The 21089-nt window shown below is 35.6% G+C and overlaps 1 protein-coding gene across 8 annotated transcripts in view; it reads left to right on the forward strand.

Annotated features, from left to right (window-relative positions):
• Positions 1–21089, forward strand: part of CYRIA (CYFIP related Rac1 interactor A) — a 59067-nt gene that overhangs the window by 21719 nt on the left and 16259 nt on the right. For 3 of the 8 annotated variants that reach the window (XR_012653306.1, XM_075049097.1, XM_075049098.1), the window contains exon 4: positions 16498–16577. The exons of 2 other annotated variants lie outside the window; for them this stretch is intronic. Coding sequence is in view for 5 of the 6 variants with exons in the window: in XM_075049097.1 (XP_074905198.1) it covers positions 16505–16577 (73 nt within the window). In the remaining variant the exon portion in view is untranslated. Of the gene's footprint in view, positions 1–16229; positions 16310–16497; positions 16578–21089 lie in introns of all 8 variants that reach the window. 3 more of the 8 variants (XM_075049101.1, XM_075049099.1, XM_075049100.1) reach the window with 1 other exon arrangement.

A 21089-nucleotide genomic window follows, 5' to 3' on the forward strand; every position in this document is an offset into this window, starting at 1 on the left:
AAAATGAGTGCTCCTCATGGGCTTATCCATGCTAGTGGAGGGGACTGAGATGAGCTGAAGGGAGATCTTGGAGGCAGGACAAGTAGAGTGAAAAGGAAGAATAAAAGGAAAAATGGTAGGCATGGATTCGGAACACTCTAACATGTTACAAGAAACAGGAAATTATGAGAAAAGACTGTGAAATGAAGAAATAGAGATTTGCTAAATTACTGATTCTTTTAAATTTAGTCCATAGAAAGTTAATATTACTACAGTGTAGTTCACTACTTTTATTAATTCCATTGGTAGGAAATAATAAACTGGGAGGAACTACAACTGGTAGGAAAATTTTGTAGTATTTTTTTTACCTGATAAATTTTTGACATCCTAACTGTTTGCTATTAGAGACCTTTTACAGATATTAAGACAAACTATTTTTTCAAAATGAAGCCCTTTAAATATGCCTTTAACGACCTTAAAGATTGGCTCTTTCAGAAGGCTATGACAAAATATGGGCTGTAGAACCATCTAAACAATTTTTTTCTAAAAGAAAAGGTTCTGAAAATCAAATCTTAATATGAGAGTGACAAGCCAATTTGTGCTTATAGCTGTGAGCTGTTTGAGCTGTGCTGAAAGTCTTACGTGATAAGGTTTTTCCTTTCTCTTAGTACAAAGACAAAGATTGAATTTCGTAGGCTGTTTTTAAAATGACCAGTATCCCTTACAACTGTTTTGAAAAGTATGACATGAAATATTATTTTAATTCTCCAGAATTTGAATTTTCTTATCAGATTAAATATTTGTATAACTGTTTGCAGAAATGGTTTTGTGTGTACATATGCACGTATATGGTGATCTATTAATGTTGTTTTTTAAATGACCTTAGGGGGCAGGAGAATGTGGAGTGAGAAGAAAGTAAACTAGTTTTCATTTTCAATTTCCTGTTTTCCAAGAATACATAGGAAAGTTTCTTAATTAAATAATATGATAGCAAATGTAAGTTGAAAGATGAACTATGAGGATGATATTCAGGTCTTTGGATGTACATCTGTAAAATAGTAACTGCTTGACAAGAATTAGGCATCATTTTCTACAAAAACTAGTGTGAGCTGTTAAGATTAAGTTAGCAATGCAGTGAGAGAAACATAAAAAATTTAACCTAATTCAGACAATTAAGTTGGATGCCTGGAGTACATTTGGGAAGCTTCACTAACTGCATAAGGAGTCTGGATTGATGCCCAGGTGCTAGAATTAATATCTAATAGCTGAATCTCTGGAGTGAATTTGTGCTTCACACGCAAATGTGTCCTTAGGTATCACCTCAGGCCTTGATAACTTTTGACTATCTTCTCAGCTACCTTGATAAAATGAGGAGCAGTGTGGTCATAGAACTTCAGAATGCATTTTAGACATTTTTTAGAAAGTAATACAAAGTTCAGAAACAAGATGATCATGTTTCACGTCTGTTACTGTGCAGTTTTTGAAAGATTGTTCTTTTTTATGCTAGCAGAATGTCTTGTACATTCATGTTCTGTACTGTCACAAGGAGTACCATGTAATGAAGTTTTCAACACCAGATTACTAGTTAATTCATTGTTAGGTGTTTTACAGATACAATGCATAAATGTGTTTCAGGGAGAAATGTGAAGAAAGGTACTGTGGAAGCCGTAGTTGGTTGCCTTGTGGTGTTTGCAGATGTGTTTTCCAAAGAAGTGAGCACGTTCTCAATCTGGAATTCAGCTTTAGGCTTGATTTTAGTCTGTAGTGGTAGACTGTGACTCAGTCAGAGCCTAAAATTAGAATGCTTTCTTGAATTTTTGCTTCCTCAAAGAGGGATGGTTTCCCAGCAGGTGTTAATGATGAGGTGTTTGCTAATTCACAGCAGTGAAACTTCATGAAGTTCTTGAAACAAGGGTCGAATTTTTCAAAAATAGCAGAGAGACAGACTCTATAGACTTCTCCTGAAACAAAGGCTCTGATTTTTTACCGATAGCAAAAAGTAAAGCTTTATGTTATCTTTTTTAATAAAAAAATTCCAAGTAAATTTTTCTTTCATGAAAAAAATTGCAAACTTTTTTTTTTGCAATGTTCACCTTCATTAACACAACTCGCTGACTTCCTTCCTCAGCTGCAGTTCTTCCTACACTCAAGAGGTCAGAAAAGAGCAAGATCAACAAGCCGCACATCTGGCTGTCTCTCTTTCCAACTGGAACAAAGAAACAATTTTTTTTAATGGCTTTTTGAGTTAATTGTAAACAATTTGGTTTTGGAGTCGCTGACTTGCAGCAAATGTTTGTCGTAGGCGGATGTAGGGAAAAAGGACTATGTCCTAATACAATTCCTCTGTGGCTAGTGAGGGGAAAAAAAAATCACTTAAAAAAAGGAATGTCTTGATCCTTGTAGCATTGAAGCATGCTCAGAATTTTCAGTTCTATACAATTTTTGTCCGATACATGGACATTTCACAGGCTTAAAATATGTGCTTTGATGAGGCAGAGAGACAGAAGTAGTTGCTCATTTAATTTTCCTATACTCTTACATACAGTAATACTGATTTTTTTCCCCTTTATTTTCAGTAGATCTTTATGTATAAACAAATTGACAGTGATAAAAGACCAGAGACAAACAATAGGAATGGGGATAAAACCTATTTAAAATAAACCTATTTTAAAATGAGAGTTCTGTTCTGATACTTTTTTCTTGTATTTCTACTATTCCTAAATGCTTTTTTCCAGTAAACATTTCTCAAAAAACTGTATTTACAGTCATTAATCCTTAAGTAACATTTTGAAAACTAATCCTTAAATAATTAGTGAAACGTAGTACTTTTCTTACTTTCCCAATTACTATAATTTTTTAATACCTTGTAGCATCAGTCCATCTAATAATTTACTCTTTTTTTTAAAGTGTTTTCTCTAAAGTAAATATCTGGTGTGACTTTTGGTACCTTCACACTTCACAACAGGAAATACTAGAATTGTTGATGTATAGCACTTCTGAAAACCCAGCTGCTTTTAAAATACCTTATTATACCTTTATGTGTCTAATTTGAGCTCATATTACTCTAGTATTTTGGTTGCTTTGTTTAAAGTGTCTGTCACAATAGTTTTATTTCTAACCTGACCATCCTGCTAAATATTTGCAAATGTCTTGATATGAAAAGTAAATTGGTAATGCTGGTTTACTAATAGATTTGACTGTTTGGAGCAATGCCTAAATTTATGACAAACTTGAATAAAATGAATCATCCAAAGAAAATGTTTTCCATCAATTTGCTTGTAGGAGGTTAAAATGCACGGTACTGTGATTATTTTTTGTCAAATTCAGGTGTTTGAGTTGATAATGCCACTTAGTGGATAACAGCCTTAACTGCAGCCTTTTTTCAAAACCAAATCAGGTGGCAGACAGCTATGTTGATTTATATCCGAGTTTTCCTCCTGGCTAGAATATGCTGATCATAGCATGTGTTCAAGGAACCTTTTATTATCAACCCCATTTTAGGAAGCTTATGATATCCAGTTTCTGGATGAAATGTATTAAAATGTAGGAATCATTTATTACATAATTTTAACTGTCTTCTAGGAAAATAAGGATCTTATTTGCATATTTGATTTGATTGAAAAGATTAATCTACAGTCTTGGTCTTCCTTGCACTGGTTCTTTAGGTTAATGAAATTTAATTGGTAGTATGGTTATAATGTTGGTGTTTCAGGCAATGCTTCGTTTTAGCCCTTATGGTTGGAAGATAGTGACTGGGCAAACTCTGAACTAGAACAAGCCAATTCTTCAGGAACTCTGTTGAAAAGGACCTGTCTGAAAGTAGTTAGTGCCTTTTCTTGGATGACACTGTGGAGAGCATACACAAAAGGGGAGTATAGGACTGGACTGGGTCCTGCATTAGTTGGACTTTTGTAGACCTCAAATAATTCTGCTTTGGAAGATCAGAAAGGTGAGACAGACGCCTGATGTCTATTCCATCACTGTCATTTACAATTGCTACTTCCTGAATATATTCTTTTCATAAAGACTCTTTTTTTGCTATGTAGTTTGGATGGTAGTATTAATATCTTGGTGTATTTGTTGTAAAATTTAAATATATAAAAATTCAAACTTTTTATCTGAGACCAATGTATATATACATATATATAGTTTATATTGTGTATATATGTATATTTTTTTCTAATATCAGTGTATCAAAAAAATCCATTCTATACTAAAAGAATACTATCCTCTGCAGTTAATGGCTTTTTTTATGACAAAGGTTTTTTGCACTGTTGAAACATATATTGATTTAGGTCTTTCTTTTCCATTCCAGTCTTTAAACTGTGTTCTTTGAACTTTTTTTTCCCTAAGTAAATTTCCATTACTTCCCATCAACCCTGATAATCTTCAATCACTGAGCATTTTTTTACTTGATCTCTCAGGCTTTTCTGAAATTTTCAGTTACGCTGTTTCTGTTAGTAAGTCAGTTGAATAAATTGCAACTAAAATAAAGATTGGCTCAGAGGAGAAGGAAGAAAGCATAATTCAATTTCCAGACATGTTTCAGTGCTGTATTACAGGCTGGTTGTATCAATGATGAAGATTGAAAGACAATACAAAGACTTTTGTTGGCTTAAGTAACAATATTTTTCAGAAAATCTCTATCTTCCATTTGTTTATCATGAAATTGGGAATAATTGAGGGGTTTTTCTGCCTCATCCTATCCTCCAGAGAATTCACATCATCTAAGTCATGAGCAAAGAGGAACCCGAGTTTTAGGACTCCGTTATTGCTGAAATCACACAGGCATTCTTCCTCCCCGTACTTCCGTACACTGTACAACCGCTGTACAACAGCTTGTGTCTCTGGATAGCTAGAGTAGATGCCTTTGAGTCAGCAAACAGAAAGGTTTGGTTAAGTAAATTATTTTAATCTTGATTTTCTTACAGTTTTCATCTTCATGTATCTATCTTTTTCCTGTAACAGGCAACTAATTCTCAGTTCTTGGTTAAACATGCTCATTTGCAAGTCTCTGTGTATGTACATACGTTATGTGCATTTGTGTGTGTGCATGTGTAGTTTAAATTTTTCAGTAACGTTCTAAAAATATTTTTAAATTAACTATTTAAATAGTTGTTTATAATTTAAAATTTTCTTGGAAACTAATGAATGTTGCCTTTACAAGGGTGTATTTCTTTTCCATGTGACTTATGTCACCTGGAAGTGTGAATGGAGAGTTAGTTAAAATTGCAAATGAAACAAGGTTCTTGGATCATTTTTATGCAAAAATAAAGCTCTAAATGTAGTGTCTTTTCTATACTTTCTAGTTCTGAAAGGCATGATTTGCCTTTCAAACAGGAGTATTCAACAAAGGCAATAAGAAAATCTTGGATGTAACTACCTCCCTCCATTTTTGATTGCAGATAGCTGGCATTTTGAAGTTAGCATATCTCATCCTGTGTATCTGGTTTTTAGTCAGAGACTACAAAAGGAAAATCAGATTTCTTCTTTCTCAACTTCTAGTCTGCTTCTTAACTTCAAAAGAAATAATGCTAATTGAAACTTCTTGAACAAGTGTAAATAAAAATGGTATTTCTGTTCAAATGGAGAAAACAGGACTGCTGCCAGGGGCTGATGCAGTGTGTGTTAGATGCTGGGCTGGAATGCCCTGCTAAGAATGCTCACCAGCCTTGGGACTTCGCTCCCTGCTACAACTGGTCAGCCATATGCTGCTTACCTTTTGAGTAGAAATGTCAGTTTTCATAATTTTAGATGCAGTCACAGTTACTTTTAAACTAATTTCTGAGTTTCAGTGGGAGGAAAGGGAAAGCAATATAATTTTTTTCTAATATCAGTACTTGTTCTGAAATGTGGTTATTAAAACATTGTCTGGATTAGTTTGGCTTCAGTTTGAAAAGCGAGAGTAGAGGAGAAAGTCATCCACTGATAACTGGAGCTGTAATCCTTGCAGAAACTCAGTTTGGGGTATGCATCTCCCGCAGAAGTGAGGTAGCACCAATGACCGAGTGCAAATACGACCAACGGTTGGCTCTAGTCGCAGCCTTTTCCTTGGGTGTAAAGGCAGTGAGCGTTTCAGGTGAGTCAGCCAGGTTTTACTTAGAGTGTGGATTTTCCTGTGCTTTGTGTCAGCACCTCTGGCCTGTCCTCTGACAGTCCTGCGTGGTGCCAGCCTGGGTGGCCAAATGCCTGGCCCCGCCCTGCCCCGCCCCACCCCGCCTGTGCTGGCTGACCACATGTCCGCAGGCTCCTCTGCCGGCTTCGTGGGTCTCCTTGGCAGGAAATCCACCCAGCAGCATTGTAGGGTTGCAAAACAACTGTACAGTGTCCGCTTTTGTGCATAGGTTTAACTTTGCTCGCATGGTTGAACAATGCTCAGTTTTCTTTGTATAATGGGCCTCTATAGGCTTGTGCATCTTGCAGTGGGGAAGGGAGCAAACTGCGTCATCAATGGGCTTGTGATTAATTGCCATCCAAATTTGTCAATTAGCTAAAAATAGATTTTATAGCAGAGTAGGAGTAGGATATAAAGTCACTACTGTGCATCAGTTTTATTGTCCTAATAAAAAGTTATTGTGCAAATTTCATTGCTAAACTAGGAGTAGCTTCCAGTAGTGATTTGAATTAATTACTGCAGAGCCTGTCAGGGTCAGTACGTTATTTGAATTTTCATGTACACTGACAAGAAACCTAATTTTTAATTAAAAGGATGGTTGTAATTCAGCACCACCCATAGTACTCCTCCTTATTTGTCATCTTAGGCAGATAGCAGACTTGTTAATATACCACAAAAAAATTGCAAAGTTTTTTCGCAGCTTACGTTGGGGGACAAAACCTTGTTTGGCTTTCTGTGTAAGTAAAACACGTTGCTTGGAAATAGATTTACTACAGAATGTGCTTCTTAAAGTATTAGGCACAATGCAAAATAAAGAATCTCATTTATGTTTACAGCATTAAGAGGGCTAATGTGCTTGCCTGTTAACTAAATGCAATTGTCAAGGCAAGCTGTTTTGCAGAAAAATGCCATGGACACAATCTGCCCCTGTATGTTTTAATGAATCGAGTGTCTAATGTGAAAGAATAGGAGTTCATGAAATAATATCAGAAGAGATTAAAAAATGATGCAAAGCTAATTAAGGAAAAAGAGGAGTTTTATTGGAATTTATACTTTTCTGTAACTCCTAGACTAGTGTTTTGGAGAAGATCTGTTATTGTTCAATATTCAGTCCTCTCATCCCTTGACTGTGAGAGCAATCTGAAAAATTCTGGAGTTTAACAGCTTTCTAACCTGCTTTATGTTTAATTTATACTCCAGTATAATGATTAAGTATTTTTTCCTCAGTCTTTCTGCTTACCAGTCCATCTGCATTTGTGAGATTGATTTGGTTTTTTTCCTTGAGTATTTTACATTTGTATTTACTTAGTTTCTTCTGGATAGTATCTGCAGTTTATCAAAGTGATTTTAAATTATGATCCTATTTTCCAGAATATTGTAATTCCCTTCTAGCTTAGTGCATATTTTAAAAGTGTATTTTCTTTTTCTCTGGCTGTCACTAATTAAAAGTATTGAACAAAACCAGATCTATACAACAGATACCAGATACTGTTTAAAAACACCATCCTCTCTTTTGCCAGTAAACTACTGACAACTACTTTTGCAGATTTTCAGTGTTGTAGCAAATTTATAGTACTAAATAGCATTTCCTCTTTTCTCATCTCCAGTCAGTTGTCAAAGCTCCCTCCTTTATATATTTCTTCACTTCCTTCAGTTCTTCCGTATGCTTATACAGGCATATTGATTTCTAAGTCTCTGTTTTGTCCATTGGAGTAACCTGTTGTGTATTTTCTTAACTGTCGAGTTTCCTGCACTCCCTTATCCCTTAAATCAACTTTCCAAGAAACCTATTCTTCCAGATATCTGAGTTTACTGAAACTGCTTTTTTGAAATCATGATCTTTAGTTTGCTGTTTTCTCCTTGTTTAAGTAACCTCTGCTGTTTTTAATTAACTTCTGTATTTCCATCCTTATATTCAGTTAATTCTTCCCATAAGTATCAAACAAGTCTAAAATAGCCATTCCTCTGGTAAACTCCTCTATGTTCTAGAAAGAACACTTATCACTCCAGGAGCTTGTACAGATACATGGTTAATGAACCCTCCTGAAGCTTCTTCCCCAATTCTGTTACTCAGATGCCTCCACAGTTCAGCAAAACCTTCCTTTACAACCTTTTGGGGATTAGGTGATCTCTCAAATTGCTGTCTTGGGATCATACCTGTTCTTTCCTCCTTTACTCTCACCCAGAGACTTCTTTTTTTTTTTCTTTTACCTTTTTTCTGAAATTTTTAATTAAAAAAAAAAGTATATATTGTCCTTCGGTCTATTTACAGTGGTTTTTTGAATAATTTTTTTTTCCTAGTGGAACTCCAATGCAAATTGGTCAGCAAGTTTTCTTATTTTGTATAAGATATTTAATAAGACCAGTATTATACAACTGGAAGTATTTTAAACTAATAACAACTAACCCCTACGAAGATCCACATTTAATCTTTAATTCATATCAATCTGACTATTGATACATATAGTCAGCCACAGCTATCTTAATTCCAGTAATGTCAATATGTTTCTTTGATCAGAACTGTCTGTTTAGTATTTTAAGAAAGTGTTTGACTTCTCTCCGCTTTTCCAGAAAAGAGTACTTGTGAAGACTGCGTCAGATCCATATCTTATAGATTATTACCCTCCAAACCAGAAATACAAATTTAGCTGGCAAAATGCATTATGTCCTACATACTGACACATTCAGAGCAGATCACTAGCAAATACACAGTAAGAAATCCAGTCACTGTAGGATTTATGTCTGGCTTGACAGAGATTAGATGTGTTGTTTTGGCATTTATGTATTAAAAACAGTAGTAAAATAGATAAAGAATAAAGTTAACATGCAAAGACTTATTCCCATTATCAACTGGCACAAGAAATACCTTGAAAATAAAATTACTCTGAGGAAAGTCTTTACCATAGTTGTATGAAGAACTAGAATATGAGAGTTTTCACCTTGGTTTTTTCGGGCACTTGCACTGGGTTTTCTGTGAGCATAGTACAAAATATTCTGTATGGTGTAGTCAGAAGGCTGAATAATTGGTAGTCATTCACAGGCAGGAAGGAGCAGCAACATGTTTTTCTGTTCCCGATTATTTCATCTGAAAGTCCTGTTTCTGACTCTGTATCTGCTTATGATCAGTAATAGATTTTTCACTCATTATATCCAAAAATGTTGAAACCAGATACCTTATCAAATGCCCAAATCCAGATTTCCAAAATAAAGTGTGTTCTGAGGTGGTTTATTTCCTTTCTCATCATGATTTTGGTGAGAGAAGACAAGGACAAGGATATTTTAAGCAGAAGAGGGTGATGTGGCTGCTCTTCTCTTACAAGAGTTCAGAAGAACTAAGCCAAACCCCACCTGGAAAAAAATGAAGTGGTTTTGTTTTGAAGGAAGAAACACTTGAACTAGCCAAACTTGTTCTGTTTCTGTCAAAGGCATCTCTCTACTGTGTATCAGTTGGGTAAACATTAGTATCCTGCTTTGCTTACCTAACAGCATTAATTGATAGAGGCTCCATTTATTGTGTACGTGGAAATTCTGTCCCTGTTTTGAGTATAAGCATCTGTGCATGCGATGCCATATTCAAGCTAGGTTACTGTACTTACTATACACTCAGGTGGAAGGATCAAAGTGAAAGTGTTTTTCTTAATTTCAAATATAATTTTATTCTAATTACTTAATTGGCTTCCATTCTACATTTTTCTGTTGGGGTTTGGTCTTTTTTTATTATGACCTATGAATCAGAATCCAGATATTTTGGTTGCCTGGTTTTTATCCTTTTATAATGGCTCTTCTGACATTATGCACTTTGAAAATATATAGGACTTCTGTTCAAAGTATGTTCAGGTGTGAGGGTTGGCATATAGAAAAATCCCCCCTTTGAATAAGTTAGAAGTTCATCTGAGGTAATCCTTTTTTTTTTTTTTTTTTTAACCTTTTGATTTTATTGAAACCACGAGCCAAGCTCTTTAATCCTTGGGGCTACAGGTACTCATATTGTTGGCCAGCTCTTTTAACATTTTATGATTAATGAAAAATGTATTTGTCATTACAAACCATTTATTGACTCCCTTTGACTTGCCTCCCCTTTTTTGTAGGTTTTGTGTCCTGCAATCTGTGTATCAGTTAACAGCAAAAGTTCTTGGCTTGAAGTGTTGCTTATCTAGGAACTGTAATAAAATAATTGTTCAAAGCAGGAATGATTCTTTTATCTTGGGTTACTTTCACCTTGAGCAACTTTCTTCTCTTATTCCACTTTTCACTTCTTTACATCTGTTTTTTGGGTTTCAGTTTTTTGGTTTTTTTTTTTGGTCTGTTTATGCTTCACCTGCCTAAAGAATGTGTGGCACTGTTTTTTCTGCACTTGTGTGTGTAAATTGCTTCTTGGTGCATCTTGTTTTGCAAGTATGTTACTTATAAGAATCTTATAAATACAGTATTTACAGGCCAACATTGGGGATAATTTGATTTTTTTCTGGAAAATGAATATAGATTGCCCTCTGAAGAAACTTGGGTGTGTTTTTCCCTTATCTGTGCTTTGCTAGACAATACTGTGGGTATTTCACAGTGAAATATCTTTGGGGTTTTTTTGCAATCAGCATCACAAACACAAATGTATGACTATTTTTACATATTTTTTTTCTTAGTATAACAATACAGTCTTATGCTTATTTCTGAAATAAAGTCCATAGAGGAATAATACCACTTTTCAAAACTAACCTCTATTTGCACAACTGAGACTATTAAACATCAGTTGTTATATTTCTCTTTATCAATGCAGCTACAGTTTATAAAATTTAGACATTTACCGGTAAAACAACTGAAGATAATGATACTACCATGTCCACAAAAATATTCTTGCCTATAAGAAAATCGGAGAGATGATTAAAAATACCCCCTACTGTGGAGTTTGATGGGGATAGATATAAGATGCTGTATAGAAGCACAACTAATGAATTGCCAAAATGCAGAAGGGAAAGCAATGGGTAAAATAAAACTATGCAGATAATATTTGAGGGATGTGTAAAGCACAGTTTTCTGCAAGACGCAATTCCTTCATTATATCTGGGACAATACTTGGATGCATTTGGAGCACTGTACATAGAGTTGAGTGACCCACTGAGAAGGGGGAGAGAGAAGGGCAGTGAGACTGGTCAGGTGTAATAAAACATGAACTATCATGATTGAGCTTAAAGAGCTTTTTGAAGAGCTTTAAGAATAGTTTACAAACATCTGTGCAGAATGACAGAGCTGCTGCCATTCCTGGTTTGGGATCTAGATGACCCCACCCCTAACTCCGGTGATTTTTATGGCATTGCTGTGAACGTAAATCAAAATGCTTCCTTGACTATTACTGACTTCAGCACTGCACTTTTCACAGCAATAATATTCCCAGTTTCTGACTTACAATAAAACCCGTTCTGTTGCCTGAGCCTTGCAGAACTCCTTCAGGTGCTGGTGGTGAAAGGGCAAGGTAGGGGATGTGTGCGTGGGGCACCCATGAGAAAGTGCTCCAGTCCTGCCTGTACCTTCACTCTGTGCATGACTCCCAGCACTGCAGCATTCTAGGTTTCTTGGAGCTAGTCTTACACAAATACTTGGAGAGATTAGGTGGGCTTAATATGTTCATTGCATAGAAAAAAAAGCAGAAATATGGGTAGTGGATTTGGCAAATGCAATTAAAAATGATCTTTTATATCTTCCTTCCTCTCCCAAACAAAAAACAGTGATACAGGATTTCCTTCAGAAAACGAAGTAGATTATCATTAAGAAACTTCTGCATTTTTTAATCTTTGTTCATTTTTATTTTATTCCTTAATAGAATAAAACTGTTTTCTGAGTCTTGCACTTCTTCTGTTTCCTTACAAGCACCTCAACAAACTTTATAGGTGAATATCACAAGGATTTGGAATCTTGCTTTTGATGCTGGTGTTTTTTTGAAATCACAGTTAATTATTCACATAGTGAGGTCAGTTCCACTGCTTTAATGATGCTAATATGCTTAGTACAATATAGTTCCCTCAGACTGCGGACTGGATGCTGTCTTCACCCATGTAGGTGTGCCATTAGAAGTTACAATTCCTAATCATTCATTGCCACTCCTGAACTTGGGAGCCTCTTTCTCCTGAAACTCCTAATGGAGCTGCTCATGAGAACACTCCCAGCCCCACTTCGTTTGGGTGATCTAAATGAGTTTAAGCAGTAGCCATTTGCTGATACAGCTCAGTTTGACAAAAGCCTATTAGACTATGTTTATGTAAGCAGGCAGATTTAGGAAATAGTATCTGGCAAAGGAGTACTGATGAGCAGGAAAGGGTTGAGCTGGTGAATGTGTCCTTTTTCACTAACATGAGGTTTAAATGCTTTGTCTGTTCTACCTTCAGTGTGGCTACAGTGATGCTGATGGTTTTGAGCTGGTACTCATTAAGTTAGTCCTGTAAAGGAAGAAGAAATAAATTAGTACTTCTCTACCCATTTATATAGTGCTGTAGCTATCGTTTAAAAAACTCCACACTTCAAAAATATGTAATCGCTTAAAACAATGTGTAAACAAAGATTTTAAAGAAGAGTTAAATAACATGATACTAGCTTTGGACATGCAACATTTAGTTGATAACACTTGCTAAATTTTCAAAACTGGATTTCAGTATAAAATAAATAGATATTTCGGTATATATTCAGTATATGTGTATAAAATCTATGGCAGATTTGAAGGGCTGCATTTTGATTTGTTTTGGGGGGGTAGTATTTTATTTACCACAATTCAAAAAGAAACTGATTGGCTTAGTGGGGGAGAAGGAATTTATTTTCCCACCCTAGATAATGCCTCTAGAATGTCAAAACTAAATTAATGAAATTTTAGGAACAAAGTGATGTGTTAGAAAACTAGCTTGTGTATTTTGTTTAAAGCTCAACATTTTTAAGTATGCCACCGGATAATGGTATATGAAATGCAAAATGTTAAGTGTACCTTCTTGTTCATTACTGGTTTTATGGTTTATTTGTGTCTGTGTGCCACTAATTACACGTTGAGCATGAAAAATTGCATAATGAGCTTTAAAATGTCAACAGTAGCTTAGGAAGTGCTTTCTATATGCTTATGTAATATCTTAGGATAAGCTTTAATGGTTTGGAAAACAGTAGAAAACATGAAAGTGGAAACATCATTGTCCTGTCAACATGTCATCATTTTTAAAACATACCGTTAAAAGTTGGAATTTTACGGGATTTGGACACTATCATTCAGTAGTGCTTCAACAGCAATATTTTTATATATGCATTGAGTCTCATTTCAACATTTAAACTAACTTTATAGTAAGTAAAATAAAATGCTTTCCAGTTTAATTAAATGGAATTTTATGTTCTTAGGTTAAACCTTTCTGATTTGCTTCTGTGCATCAGCTGTTAATTTGCATTTCTGTTGCAACCATGGTATACATACTGACCTGCTCAGAATTTATGTCATTTGTTACTTTGAAATCTCGTTAAAAATTCTCCTGGAAGTGGCTTACAGTTCCTGAGGTTTGGAATACATTATTAGAGTTTTCAGGGAAAGAGTTTGGAAGATCCAAGTACTGGGAAGCAGCAAGCTATACAGAATAAAATATTTCAGTTTGGGACAAGGAATTATGTTTATTAGCACTTCCATTAAGGTGAAGGTTGGCTCTTAATAAGGAGGTAAAAACTTAGTGTTGAATGATGAGTTATAGTTTAAAGTGAAAGTTTCTTGGAACTAGGTCTTGCTTTTAGTTTCAGTTTTTAGGAAACTATAAATAAATTATTTCCAATCATAAAGAAGTAAAGCATGTTTAGCAGCTGCCTGAACCATAACTTCTAGATGTTGATGTTGCATATCACTGGGCTTTGGGTTGATGTATCAAACCAGTGCCTTTGAGAGCATTGGAAAATGCAGGCTGACCATGAAAATGGGCGTGAAGTTTGTGGCAGGGTTCTTGTTTCATACTTGTGACCTAAATAGCTGAATCAGTTTCTACACAGGGATTGAAGGAGAGGGGAATAAAATGAAAAACAAGCTAAGAAATATAGTAAAAGTTCAGGAAAAATACTCAGAAATCTCCAGAGCTCTGATGTGCTGTACTTCTGTAAGAAGGCTCAGAAACCAGAGCTTAGGCACATGACCTCAAGCTACTCAATGCAAATGAGGGAGCATATCCTCAGGTTTTTGGCAAAAAGGCTCCCTTGCTGTTCGAAGCATGCTCCCAACTAAACCAGTCTCTGGATGCAGTGCTAACTTTGGCAGTAGAAGAAATGGTTGGATACTCTCTGAAGATTGAAGGCAATGAGGTAAGATATGGCTTAAAACGAGTTGAAAGTGAAGAATCCAAACTGAGTCAGTAATTTAGATTGTGATAATATTTCATAATAATATAAATTGTTTCTTTCAAGGTTATGACAAGGAAAATAAGTGTATGCACATTATCTTCTCCCTCTTACCTGATGCTGATAAAACGTATTATACCAGGGTGATGAAAATGTTAAATTACTGAAGATACAAGTTTTAATGCTGTATAAAATCTATTTTGCTCTGTTTGCATGTTTTTTCCCATCTGTAGGCTAATCAGAAAGTCAGACTCAGTTCATACAGTGCAGAACTTGTTCTGAAAGTAAAACTATAGATTTTTTTCCTGCATATAAATGAATGTAACTTTATGAATAATGGAGAATGTTTCTTCATGTTTTAATATTGTATATGCAAGATGTTGCTAACTGTAAAGGGCTTGACAGTCTGCTCACTGGATTTGTTCTGGAGAGAAAATTTTGAAGTAGTTAATGCAAAACAAAGCCATTTGTCTAACAAAAACCTGGTTTACATGAAGCTGCGTGCTCTGAACAGATTATTGATTAAATTTGTGTCATTTTATGGAATGACTATGGGTGCTTTGAAATCTTCAAGCCTCACGTTTCCTTCCTAGGTTTTCCTGCTATAGAATATATCCCTTATATGCATATAGAAATTAGGGTTGGTGATGCTTTTTCTTCTGTAATGCTTGGGGGAGAATTTGAAAAAAACTTTGTCTCCTCATATGGAATATCAGCCATGTACATGCTTAGAAAAAGTTTTTTTGTGGTTTGATTTCTTAAGTGGGAAAAGAGTTAAACTGAAAAATAGATGAGCGTCAGATGTGAGCCCCAAGAGCCATGGTTTAGAGAACTGAGAATATTTATCTTTGAGGCAAAAATCACTTTTCAATCTGAGTTCTAAATCTAAAATTACATTTTTCTACATACCTCCAGGCAGACCTCTTTATCCTTATCTGTGCTTTTCATGGTTTAATTTTTCTCTCTTCTGAGAAAAAAGTTTTAAGTTTGCCCAAGAAAGCTATACTTTTTACATAGTTTTAGAATAATGTATCTTCCTAAGGACTGTACTGGTAAAAAACTTTTCTTCAAATCTTCCTTCCTTTTTGTCTTCCATAGAGACTTGCTTTTTTAAGAATTGGTCACTTTTTGTTTGGGGGGGCGGGTGGGTAATAACTTGAAATGCAAAGGCTTCCAAGATGATAAAAGATAGGAATAACAGATAAAAAGATAGACTTTGAACCTCTTCTTTTTTTTTTTCTTTTAAATGCATCCATACATTTTTAAAAGTTAAAAAGAACAAGCTTTTTAGCTTTTCTTTCTGATAGATTTTTATAGTAATATTTTATAAAACCTTACTGTTTAAAAACAATTAGATTTTTTTTTCATTAAATTGAGTTATTTTCATGAAATAACAGGGATTTATGCTAAAGAATCCAAACCAAGGATTAAGACCTCATTTTTTACTCTGGACTGGTATTCAGTAATACTGAGTCCAACAATTTAGAGGATTTACAAATACAGATATAGTTCTGAGTTTGTTTCTCTTGCTAAATAAATAAAATCATAAATATCTGTTTGTACTCCGTGATGCTATACTGATGTTTAAATTCCAATTTGTTGAATAGAATTATTTCTGTATTTATCCAAGGTCTTACTCGTTCTGTCCCCATGCATAAATATCACACAATTGACCATCAAAATGTTTCTCATGGTCCAGAACTTGCCAAGATGTTTAATACATGATGCAGACTGTGTCAAGCCCTTAGTTGTAGTATTCTAAGTTTACGTATATAACTGTTTACGATTTTGTTGCATTTACTAGGTTTGCTGGGATGGGTAATCTTCTTAAGGTCCTTACCAGGGAAATTGAAAACTATCCACATTTTTTCCTGGATTTTGAAAGTAAGTTCAAACAATTACAAGACAATGCGAGAATCTTTTCCCTGACTTAGCAGCGAACTGAGGAAAAACTTTTAAAATCTGATTGCTTGCAGTGTGTATTTTCCAGCACAACCAATCTGTCCAAGTCCTTGTCTCTAAAATAATTTGTTCACTCAGGACTCCTTTTCTCTTCCTTTTCTATTTTTCAGGAACCAAATGGGAAATCTTTTAAAAGTTCTCACTTGCACAGAGCTTGATCAGGGGCCAAATTTTTTCCTTGACTTTGAAAGTGAGCAAAGCTTCTTGCCTGGCTTGCCTTCTTTGCTTATTATTTCCTAATAAACTGCATGCGCTTACGCATCATAAAGCAATTCAAAAGGGATTTGCAAACAAATCAAATTACACTTCAGTTAAATATTGCTTTTTGATATTTATAAAACCATACAAAATTACTTAAATTTATTCTGAGTAGAGGCAGAAAGATAGATATGCAACTAAAGCCTTACCTTTAATTAATTTCAAAACATTTATGAGCCATTGTTAAATTTACATACGAATGAACTTGGCCTCAGCTTTCTTTAACAAATCAGCGTTAAAAAAAGATTTCTTTATGTTGCTTCCTTGAATGGAAATATATACTGGAAATAAAAAGCTGAAAAAATAAAAGCAGTGAAGGTGGCACTATATTTGCCTTGTTCAGTGATGATTTAACTGGGATTATTATAGTTTCTAAAAAGTAGTGAAGTGGTCAAAGTGTATGTGCTTGATTGCATCTCTCTTAATTGCATGGTTATCAGTTTGCAAAACAGTGTTTCACATTCTAATTTCCTTGTCATATCTATATCTGATTCAAAGATATTTCACTTTTGCTGGTTACAGTTTCCCTGCATGTACTTCTAGACATTGTCTTGAAAACTGGTCATCAAATCCTTAAATATGGGTTTAATCTTACTTCACTACTTATGTGAAATGGTCTTTATTTAAAATGCTAACAGTGTGTGATGTTTTGTCTCTTAATACCTTTGTTCTAAAAAAAACCAAAAAAACCAACAACCCCAAAAACAAACCCAGAAAAGTTTTGAGGGAAGCCAGTGTTTTTAAAATAACTTTGAAGCATGGTTTAAAAGAGAATTTCAGGTGGTGAGACACACATTTTATCACCTTGAAATAGCTTTCTTGAATCATTTATTCCTGAAGTATTTTTCTGAAAAATGTTAGTGACATGATACGAGACTGTATGTGTGTATGCACTCTGAAGCACTGGTTCAAAAAGTCATTTAAACACATACTTACATCTACTGAAATTGTTCAAACATGCTTTCTTGGATGAGAGCTAGAATGTATGACTATAACTTTGCACACATGTTAATCTTCTCATCTATATCTTATTTACCTCATTATGAAGAATCAGTTTTAAATAATGAAAAAAGGTTAATTGGTTAGTTTGGGTTTAGGAGAAGGTACTGTAAGCCGTGTATCCCTTTTTCTCTTCTGTCTATATCATTTAAGAATTTTATTGTAAACCTGGGATGTCAAATCTTTATCCAAACCACCACGTAATTTTTCTCTATCAAACTTCCGAAGGCTTCAGTAGCGCTCTGTAGCTTTGCCAAGCTATCGTGAAGGTTTTCAGCCGCTCTGAACCTCCAGGTTTAATCAGCCCCATCATGTCCTGGGTGGTAAGAATGTACTCCTGACCCAGGCTGCAGATTTGACAGGAAATGGGTGGTCTGGCAGTGGGAAGCCTTGGTGGAGTGGAGGTGGTGGTGAGAGGAGAAAATACATGTTTTATTGCCTTGGCAGCGAAGGGGTTTTTTTTGCAAAAGTGCATTGCCAAGCACCCGCTCCCACAGGAGGTGACCAGTGGTTAGTGCAAGCACGTGGCCACGCTAGTCAGGCACATCTACCTAGAGAGGACCAAAACTATCATCGCAAAATTTCAGTGAGTTTGATGCTCCTGAGTGACAGGTTAAAATGTTTTACTTGTGAAATAAAGTCCTGGAGTTTTTATGGCACAAAATCTGTGTTGTGTCAAAGGGACGTGACTGAAGGCGCCTGTAGTTATGTGCTTTGGTCTCCTTTAATTAGCCATCGTACAGTGTAAAAAGGCGCTCTTAGTGGACATAGGTAAGAGCCTGCTTGCATGCTCACTGGACGTGTGACTTTCTGTGGCCTGATTTTTCAGTTTGAGTTTGTGGATGAAAATGGTCACTACAGTTGGCCATTCAGAGGATGAGGGGTATGTTGAGTTGATGTGTTTACTGTATTTCATTTGCATCAGCATATTGCTTTCTAGTTTTTGTGCACTTTTTCATTAGCCGTAAGCTGAAATCTCAAAGTAAATCTGTTGGTGCTACTTCCGAATTGTTTACAGAGTTTTTGGATTCTCCTGTCCTGTTGTTTTTTTGTTTTGTTTTGTTTTTTTTTTTTGCTGCTCTTCATTTGGTACGTATTGTACCTGAAAGGAGGGTGTGTGCATGCTATGCATACAGTGTGCAACACAAACATTGCTTAAAAAACCAGAAACAGCTTTTTTCCTTGTATGCAGGAGTAAAACAAATACAATCTGTCTCCATGCTTCAAAAGTCAGAGGCTTTATGGGCTGATGTTGGTCAGAAGTAATACAAGTGTGTATGTAAAGAAAGTGGGGAAAAGGACATTAAGGTGTTAACTTCATTTGATAGTCGATTTAATCTGTGCTGCTCCAAGGAGGTCATCCCATGGGTGATGCTTTGCCACATAGTCTCAGATCCTTACGCTAGAATTGAAATGTACACAGGATTGCACCCATTGTGAATGATAGCTATGTAGGAAAATGAACTTGCTAAGAACTAGCTGTTCAAAAAAACCCCCACCAAACTACCACCTTACCTCTCTCCCCCACCTACTAACTACTCTTCCAGCCAGGTCAGGGTGATGTGGATGATGGCATGGTTGGAAGAGCCCCAGCAGTGGCACGTGAATGGGAACAGAAATGCAGGAGAGGATGGCAAGCAGTTGTACAGATTTAGATATCTTAGGTCAGTCATGAAGCTACACAGTAAGGTCACCATAGTAGGTTTTTATTTTATTGTTTTCCCTTATCCTCCTTAATTAATATACATTTTATAGGCAGTGTGTTGTAAGGATGAGTTGTTCCATGCAACAAAAATAAATTTATTTTCCTGTGAATTATTGTTCTCCAGGGCAGAATTCTGTTTTGATGAAAAATTTGAGGAGGACAATCTTGTATTGCACCTTCTGAAAAATTCCATTATGGTTTTTGTTTGTTTTAAAATACATTTAATTAAAGTTACTTTTCATCAGTTGCATGCTCACTTTTCTCTTACGTATTTTTCACCAACCTGATTTTTTCATATTTAGCCTTAGTCCCTCCAGTGCATCTCTTCTATGCAATTCTTGAAGTCTTGAAAAATGGGCAGGTAGAAACAGAAATGCGTAGAAAAATGAAATTTTTTCACCTAATTCAAAGTTGTGTTTTCTTTCAAATTCTGCCCTTGTGCTATATTTGAAAATGGGAAAGAATCATGAAAGGAGAAGAAGAAGTAAGTTTCAAAATTTCACCTCCCAGTTGTTTGGGGGTTTTTTTAGATAGCTATTTTAATTTTTCCCTAGAAAAGTTTAGGCTACAAAAAAAATTGTTTAAAATCATCTCCTCCCCCCCCCCCCCCCCCCCCCGCAGCTGTCTATATCATCAGTTGCAATTTTTAGGACACCTTTTACTGTCATTATCTTCGTTCCAAACTGGGAGCCAAGTTTCGTTACTCCATGCTCATACTTGAAAAAGCTTGAATCCAGCTTTAATTTCAGTTAATGTTGTATAGCAAAAGCAGTCCTTTATGCTCTCTGGTAATCATTTTAGAGTTAGGCGGTTGCTCTGGATCTGTGCAAGGAGAAGCAATCTGAAGAACCATTCAGTCCAGCCTTGAAAGCAAACAGGGACAAATGGGGACTGTGGTAGCTTCAGCAAGTGATACAGAGAATAGCGTTCTCCTATGCAGGTGAAAAAGAATTTTCTTTGAGGTTAAATGCAAACTATATGCATTCAGCCAAATTACTCTTTTTTTAAGGTCTGCTGAAAGGTTTACATAAAGAAAAAGAATCTCTTCATTCCTGGAAAGTGAACCATATTGCTGTTTTACACTTGTATCCTGGTGTGGGTATTCTTAATCAAACTGCTATGTATTGGATTTGATTATATACCACTTACTTTACTTTAATTCCTTCTTAGCTCTCAACTTGAAAATAATGTTAGGAAGAGTGAGTGCATGGCAAGCCTTGAGAGTCTGTGGATTTCAGGGTTTCACAAGCCCATAGGGCAAATTCTCTTGAAACTGATTTTGTCAGTTCAAGAACTGTTTTGTTCTTTAGATGTTGACCTTGTTTAAATTAGTCACAGGTAAATGAATTCTGGGCATTTGAGGCTCTTTCCACAGCAGTTTGCGAGTGCTCTTTTTTGCAGAAAACCTATTGTCAAATTACTGCTGCCTGTAGAAGGCCTTGTTCAGGCAAAGTAAACAAATAATTCCACATGAATTCTTGGAAACAATTTGAAGGTTGAGGTAACAATTTGTTTTGAACCTAATAGACTAACGCTTATAGGTTATTGGGAGGAGGTGTCCTTAAGTGACACCTTCAGTCCCATCCTCCTCAGATACAAATACCTTTTATAAGACCAAAGCCTTGAACCTTAACCTGAGCAGGTTCCTTTTTTTCCTGAAGGTTAGCTAGGTGGGCTCGTTACCTGATCCTAATTTAATCCCCCTCATCCCCTGAAGAATCAAGGACACTTGCTTTCTAG

This window comes from Buteo buteo, chromosome 17 (assembly GCF_964188355.1).
Source record: "Buteo buteo chromosome 17, bButBut1.hap1.1, whole genome shotgun sequence".
Lineage (NCBI taxonomy): Eukaryota > Metazoa > Chordata > Aves > Accipitriformes > Accipitridae > Buteo > Buteo buteo.